Source organism: Maylandia zebra, linkage group LG18, assembly GCF_041146795.1.
Source record: "Maylandia zebra isolate NMK-2024a linkage group LG18, Mzebra_GT3a, whole genome shotgun sequence".
NCBI lineage: Eukaryota > Metazoa > Chordata > Actinopteri > Cichliformes > Cichlidae > Maylandia > Maylandia zebra.
The window spans coordinates 4,286,261-4,294,466 of record NC_135184.1 but is presented as its reverse complement, the minus strand read 5'-3'; the positions used below and the strand labels follow the sequence as shown (position 1 = coordinate 4,294,466).

Genomic DNA, 8,206 nt, shown 5'->3' with positions numbered 1-8,206 from the left:
GAGAAAATGAAAGAACAGCTTTTTCTGTTTTGTGGTTGTTTTTTGGTTTTCCCTCAGTCATGCCTGTGACACTCATTTATCATGACTGATGAACTTCTCATTGGGAATGATAAACCTTTTGTTGTTGTTTTTTTACAAAGTGAATAGTTGCTGAAAGCATAAAGTCCAAATAAGTGACAAGTCTAATCTGGGTTTACATGAGCCATAATCCTGCAGCGTTTTGCCTTGTGGAGTGTAATTGTTGTTTGGTCCTATGAGAGTGGGAGGTTGAGATAAAGCAGTTCAGTTTCTCTTCTCTAGAAAGTCCTGATTTTTTTTTTCCTCTTACATTGTTTTGTGTTCAATCAGAAATGATTTAAATTATGTCCTCCAGTTAAATTCATTTTTATTCTCCTTTTATTCTCCTTTGGGTCATGCCTAAAATTCTTAAAGGGTCTAAATGGCCATGTTTGGGAGCGTCTTTGTAAAACTTCCTAAATAATTTCATAAAAAATATTTAGGAAATTATTTTCTAACTGTTCAAGACTCCAGCCTGTAAACTGTAATGAATTCTTTGGATATCCATTATCTTAAAAGTCACACATCATCATGTTTAGGTACCACATGTCCTTTACATCAAAAAGGATTTTAGAAATTCGTACGAGAAGACCGCAAAATAATGAACATGATTAAAATCTTCAAAGTGCCTCAGGTTCATTCGTAAGACATCAGGCATTCCCTGGTTGTTTGTAACCAGTTGGTCATGCTTGACCCCAGATAAGTAAAAAAGTGTTCACATTTAACTGAATTTCTATAATGGTGTTTGGAACACACAAGGATAAATATGTGTTTCAGAAGTTCAAATGTTTAAAACATTTTCAGAAGTGGTTTTTAGAACATAGTTGGACTAGCAGCTTTGCTTTACATCTCAATTACTCTGTCACTCCAGCACTACAATCAGAGAGAAATGCATGCATCTCTACTAACTTGTGATTATTCTGCTGTTTTCATTATTTCAAGTAATAATTTTTGAATTCAAATATAAGAAATAGGATTTGGTAAATGATTGCTTTAAATGTGCCAGAAAAATACATCTAAATCTGTTTTCTTGGCTCAGAATGAGCCAATGGAGGGGGGGGGGGTGTTCATACCACAAAGGTAGATCTTTTTGGGGGAAACAAAATTATAATATGTTCAATTAAGTTAACAAAATGTGTATATTAAAAAAAACAACTTCATTACATTGTGTGTGTTGAATATTCCTTTGTTTATAGCCTTTTTTGAGGATGCCAAATTTGTAGGGGTTTGCAATTTTTGCATAGATCAGCCATGCAATGAAAAAACTTGATATATAAATCAGTGGCAGCTTCATTCTCTTCATTACTAAATGAAATGTTCTATGTTTGTTTTTTTCTTTCTTTTTTTTTTTTTTTTAACTTCAGATCTGGTGACTACATTTACAATCCCATGACATTGAATTGTAATAATTTCTGTTACTCATCAATAACCACATTAATGTTAGCTTTTGCCCTCATTGAACAATGTTATGGTAGCCCTTGTCATGAACTTAAATTATTAAAAAATAAATGACATTAACCTAATTAGACAGACACCATTTTGAAGAGATTACGTATGTGAGAAATTGGTGTTTACCGTGTTGAATGTAGCTTGACATGAGCCATGTCTGTCTGTGGTATGATTGACTTCAGCTTACATGTGTAAAATGGCTTCTTCAGTCTCTTTCTGCATAAACGCACAGCTTAACTCTCGCCTGTCTGTCCTACAGGTACATGGGTATCGGCCTCTCAGCTCAGGGTGTAAACATGAACAGACTCCCTGGTAAGTTGACATATTTTGTGCATTTGTTGCTGCTGTCTTTTGGTGTCTTTATCTGTTATATTCTACACTAGATATGTCTGGGATTTCTGTGGGTGTCATCTTGTCTGAACATAACTACTAGAGATTAGATTTGGATAAACTGGTTGGAGCCGTGACTGAGTCTGTTCATTGTGGTTGTTAGTTTGAGAAAAAAAAGAAAAAAGAAAAACAAGTAATATAAAAAACACAATTCAGATCCTTACGTAGGCTTACTGGGAAATCTTCTATAAGGTCAACAAGGCTTTAACGTTTTAGTCAACCTGTTTTAGGATTATGTTGCTATACAAAGGCTTATAGAAAAATGAAATAAAATTGAAATTGGTTGCAACCAGCATGGAAAAATTGAAGCTAAGTTCATATGTTGAGAATTGATACCTGTCAGGACAAGCCAAAGGGTTTATATCCAGAGATCTCAGTAATGTGTTGTGTAGCTCTTGAGTGAGGAGCAAGGATGAATACTCTACTGAGCTTTTATGTATAGTTCAGGCCAAGGTGTTGTGTCGGCATATCGAAAGTGGCTAAATGAAGATTTCTCGTTAGTTTGCTCATAGTGGCCTAAAGCATCTTAACTTTGATGAAACTGCCAAAAAGGATGTCATAAGAAATAAGTCTGTTAACTAATTATTTAAAAGCTCATAAATTATACAAAAGCAGATATTACCAACATAAACACCAGCCTATGAATAAACACGATCAGTAGCTGAAATTTTTATTTTATATTTGTAATTATTTATTCATATAAATATATTTTTCCTGTGAGGCTGTGGAGGACATGTTGCCCCCCCCCCCCCCCCGCTAACCTCACAGTTTTCTGCGAAGCACAGGCCTCTGGTGGGTGGAAAGTTTAAGATTATCACTGTGTAATCAGTATATCCTAAGGTGATGTTTGACCTTTGTCATGCTCCCTTCCAGTATTTTTTTTTTTCGTTGTCTGTTGATTACACAAGTGTTGTGCTTAAAAGCATTCTCAGTGTATGCACTCAATCATTAACTCGTATCCATGATTGTTGGAACAAGAACTTTTTTTTAAACACTTGTGCAATTAGGTGTAATAAAGTTGTTGTTTTGGATTTTTTTTGAGCTGCTTCAATGTTTTAGTGAAGTCAGAAACCAACACATGAGGTAGTGAATGTTGATGGTACAATAAAATGTCATGAATATCATCATTAATTGGACGCTGCAGACGTCAACCCTACGCTCCCCTGAGGTTATCAGGCCAAACAGGACCCCAGATACCCCACCACCAGTTTGAAAGCTGGACCCACCCAGGAGCTCCAGTCTCTTCACACAAAGATAACAGCAGGCCTAGTGCCAACCGCACAGTCTCAGCTGATGGATAGATGCTAATGAAAACTCAGTAATAGCTAGGTTTCATTTGACGTAGACGTGACGTCGACGTGAAGCGCGAAATTTGACTGGCGGTCGGAAGTGAAAAAGATAAGCGCAAAATCACAGACAGACAGTACGCAAAATGCCTATGTCCTGTTGTGTTTACGGATGCTCCAGTAGGTCGACCAGAGAAACTGATAAACGGTATTTTAGGGTACCAAAAATAGCCCAACGAAGAGGAGAAAAATGGAAAATTCTAACCGAAAAATGTAGGAAAAAATGGATTTTAAATTTACGTTTACAGTCGGGAGGAGCAGAGTCTGCCCATGCCCGTGTCTGCAGCGACCACTTCGTCAGAGGTAATGTTATGTTTGCAAACGAACTTATTAGCATTAGGTTGTCGTTAAATTCTCGTTTACTTAGTGCTTTTAAGTTAGTAGTCTAATATTGACTTGATTGGGACTATAGGCTGCCCAAGTGCTTTGGATGACGAAGAGTCGGAGGACTGGGCTCCGACGGTCAATCTCGGCTACGAACGAAAACCCAGATCGGAATCAGTTCTCAAACGAGAGAAAAGAATGAAGCTTAAGGCAGAACAGCATCGATGTGCAGAGGCGATTTTGGATATGCAACAGACGGCTGAGAGCCCGGATTTGAGCCTAGTGACAGTGGAGAACAGGCTACTAACCCTGCCATACAATTGCAATGAGCTGCAATCACTTCTCCATCCTCCTTTGCAATTACCCAAGTCTTCAGAGGTGTCTCGTTAGACCGCTGAGAATGGTTTACCTTGAAACAAACAACTGTCACTCTAACGAAGTCCTAAGGATGTGGCATGTTTGTTGACGTTAAAGCCGCTACCGCTAACTGTTAGCGTGTTTAAGATAAAGCAATATAAGAACAAACACTCACCCTTGCAAACACCAAACTGTATCCATCACGGAGACGTTTTGTTCCAAGGTTGTGGACCCACCCGCTGACAAAAAAATTGTATGCCTCCAGACTCTTGAAAGCTTTCATTTGCTGCCTAGTGTAGTAAGAAGTCTGGAGGACCAAGTAGTTGGTGATATCCACAGCCTTGATAGTAGGCAAATCCTTTACTTCTGTGGTGTATTCGGACATTTTCAAAGAATACGGATCACGTCCGATATATTTTTTAACTATCTGTTTATATCTCTCCCGAGAAACGGGGTCTAAAGTTGCACAATAGCTGCTCTCCTGACTCTCCACAGTGTCCTCCATGTTTACTTCCGCCCTCCACTCAAAAATCGCGCTGCCTCCGCACGTCATCAGAACCACGTGACCGCAACCCAACTATTGTGAAGAACTGATGCCAGAGTGCTGCTGAGTTGAGTACTGTCCTGCAGTGATGACTGTGGAAACGGCAGGATTAATCCTGCTGCTCGACAGTAACTCACTGGATCCTGCCACATGGTTTCTAATGTTAAAACAGCCCCAAAGTCCTGTGTGCTGCAGCAAAGGCTGCATCCCCTTAAGTCTCCCTGAGAAACAAGTACTGTGCAAACACAGAGTACTCCAGGTTTTAATACACACAGGTATTCTGTTCACATTAAACCTTTGCTCATCAGTAATTTTCTTTCTTCCATTTTATGCTCAATACAAAAAAATATTTATTTTCAGTGAAATAAGGGGCATCACATCAAAAATGGCCTGCAGTCTGCAGAAGGTTAAACAAAACAAAGAATTGAAGGTTAAAAATGCCACACAAAAATCTCCCAATTCTGGGAGTACATCCAGTTTTCTGGAAGAAACTGAATGAGCTATGTCTTTCTGCAGTCAGCATGAAAGCAACAGCAAGCTGTTCCACTGATTGAGAATACCGATTCCCCAGGTTCAGTTCTCATAGTGTCCTTGAGCAAGGCATTGAATCTTGCAGGTTTGTGCTTGCTGGCTCACGGTACAGGGCTGTGGGTGAAGGTATGGACACATACATCTGCCTTTTTTCTGTTTTAAGTGAGGATATTTCAGCTCTACTGCTCTCAGCACTGTGTGATTCTTGATCCAGGTCATGATATTACACCAGCGTTTACTGAAGCGTTGGAATTATGACGTCACATGTCTATTTTTAGACTTAACATGCGAATTTCTGGCCTAATAAAGTTTGGTGATAGGGAAATGTCTGTAAATACTCACAAATGTTAGAGTTGGGTTTAACTTTCAGCAGATACGAAACAGCTTGGTCCAGCTATTTTGTTGTTTGACAGCTTTTATTTCATGTCTTATTTGAGGAAATCTAATAATTAGATTAAAAAAGAAAAGAGTCAGCACTCAGAGAATCCCACTTGAAATCTGGGAGAACGCTGCCAAAGCAAAGATGAAAATCCTTTTATGACCATATTTTAGGGCATGTATTTAAATCAGACTTTACTGATGATTCTACACGTGTGACCATTAATATTGAAGTGTAATTTAAATAACACTTCGTAAATATGTTCCCAGAGGGATTTTAAGATTGCTGCTGAGTGGCAAGATTACTTCATAAAGGTTTTGACGCTGCCTCTCCGGTTTAATCACACTGCGTTCGAACCATTTTGGCGGCCTGCTCACAGCACTGTTGTCCTCCTCAGTAGCGTAGCTTTTGGTGTGATTTGTCACAAAACAAATTTTGAAAACATTATGTTGTGTTTTTTGATCTCCCGTGTCATCAGTGCCAGTATGCTTCTAGTTCAGTCATATTTACAATACTTATAGGGGCCACATTGTACTTCTGACCCTAGAGCTGAGTAATTTAAACTGACGTATTGCTTTAGGTTTTCTAAAAACAAATAAATAAGTAAATAAATACTGACATGTAGCACATGTAGGAGGAGCTCACTGTTTGTAACGCTGGCCCTTGGTGACAGGTAAAAGCTACAACATGTGAGGAGGTGTGTGTAAAGTTGTGTATAGGCTTTGCCTATAACTAACCCACAACTGTGTTCAACCATAAGAAGTTTCTCTGTGTGAATAATCAGCTGCAAAGTATATCATTATTTTACAGCACTGTACCTTTTAATGTGGGTTTGTAGGAATATTCATATTGTGAGACTGACCATTATCATTCAGCCCTCCTATGGGCTGTGTGTGTCTGTCCGTGTTGGTCTTTGTGTTTCTGTGTTGAGTCTGAGATTCAAACAATTGCTGCGTTTTAACACTTTTTCACCTCATGTTCTCACACTTTTCATTTGCATCGCTGCAGGTTGGGACAAGCACTCTTATGGTTACCATGGAGATGACGGCCACTCCTTCTGCTCGTCTGGCACCGGGCAACCTTATGGACCCACGTTTACAACAGGCGATGTGATTGGCTGCTGTGTTAACCTCATCAACAACACCTGCTTCTACACAAAGAATGGCCACAGCCTAGGTACAGAAAATAATACCCAATAATGCTGCCATGCAGTGGTCTGTGTATTAAGTTGCAGAAGGACTGCAGTGTTTCCAATATATTTTTTATCAATGTTTAAACAGAGATGGCATTTCTCTCAATAAGAGAGAGATGAGTAACAGTTTTGTTTTTTTAAATAAATAGTTGGCAATCGCGCTTGTCCACTATATTTTTCCCACTGCTTGCCCACTTGTGTTTTGAAAGTTCAATTGCTGCTAACCAGTTAGCTCCAGCTCTTCCTGTCTTATCTTTCCCCTAATGGCTGGCTCACTGGCCAGGTTTTTGTTGGACTGTAATATTATTCCCCTCCTTCCCCAAAAGGATCTCAGCCTGCAGCACCTTGAACTGCAGCTTTTGAAAGTAGTCTTGCTTCTGTCCTGTCGCGCTACTGCAAGCTGGATGGTTACTCTGACCAGAAGCTGCGGTAGATGGAGGATTGGCTCACTTATGTCCCTTTTATACCCCGCTTACCAAAGCTTTGTAGTTGGAGACTTCCAAAGGAACTTTGATTACATTTGTGTAGTTATTTATTTCTCACAAAGGGATTGGAAAATTTAATATTTTCTGAGGAGAAACTTTGCCATGATGTAAGCTCATTTTACAAACACAGCTGTAATAGTTTCACAGAAGTTGTTACTGAGCCAAACACAAAACAAGAGGCCACTGCAGCAAGTCCAGCTTGTGATATATTGCTTTTTTTTTTTTTTTTTAAGTTTTGCATGTTTCTATGAATTGTCTTGTTGTTGTTGTTGTTGTTGTTGTTGTTGTTGTTGTTTTAAATAATCATTCTTTGTTAATTAAATGTCTCTGATGTTTTTTGCTCTTTTTTTGTTTTAAATTATTTTTTCCACTTTACTGCACAGCAAAGAAATGTTACAAAGCTCGATAGTAAAAGCAATGTAAACATATATTTATATGTATGTATGTTCTTCATAATATAAGCATCCAGCAAATCTGTCAAAAAGCTTTTAATGTGAAGGCTTTGCAATACTTTGTATAATTTAAAAATTACATCAAATTTGTATTTTTTAGATAATGCTTTAGTGATAATTTCCTTCATGATTAGAAGACCGGGTTCACAGTTAAATCTGTTGGGGAGACGGTCTTTCTCGCTTATGTGACATTTATGAACTGCAGCAAGATGACCGTAACCAGATTACCTCAGCACATGTAAACACACGAACTGTGGCCTCACGCTGTGTGCAGAAATGGAAAGTACTCTTGTTCTTCATGCTGACTGTTTCTCTCTTCCTCTGCAGGTATTGCCTTCACAGACCTACCAGTAAGTACTGAGATTTTCTTCACTCTTTGTTGTAAAGTAATCTTTTCCATAATTAGCACAGCTGTAGGAGATGATGCTATTTATGGAAATTAAATGTGTCATTTCCTGCAGAATGTCCACTGCAGTCAAAATGTTTAATCATGCAAAATGGATTAGAGGCTGGAAAACTCGGGAGCTCCGAACACACCGTCAGCTTTTCTCAAACACTGTCAAACTGGAAGGCCTTTCTTCTTCTGTCACATCTGTAGTGATTGTGGTGTCTGTGTAACCTTTGGCTAAAGTTTCTTTGGCTTTATCCAACCATAAACAGACACTTGAGTGTTCTCTATTAAGAATTTATTATGTGTTTA

General features: G+C 38.6%; 1 protein-coding gene across 1 annotated transcript in view; it reads left to right on the top strand.

Moving 5' to 3' along the window:
* Positions 1-8,206, top strand: part of ranbp9 (RAN binding protein 9) — a 31,799-nt gene that overhangs the window by 6,801 nt on the left and 16,792 nt on the right. The window contains exons 3-5 of the mRNA XM_076877111.1: positions 1,766-1,818; positions 6,386-6,553; positions 7,834-7,856. Of these exons, the coding sequence (XP_076733226.1) occupies positions 1,766-1,818; positions 6,386-6,553; positions 7,834-7,856 (244 nt within the window). The remainder of the gene's footprint in view (positions 1-1,765; positions 1,819-6,385; positions 6,554-7,833; positions 7,857-8,206) is intronic.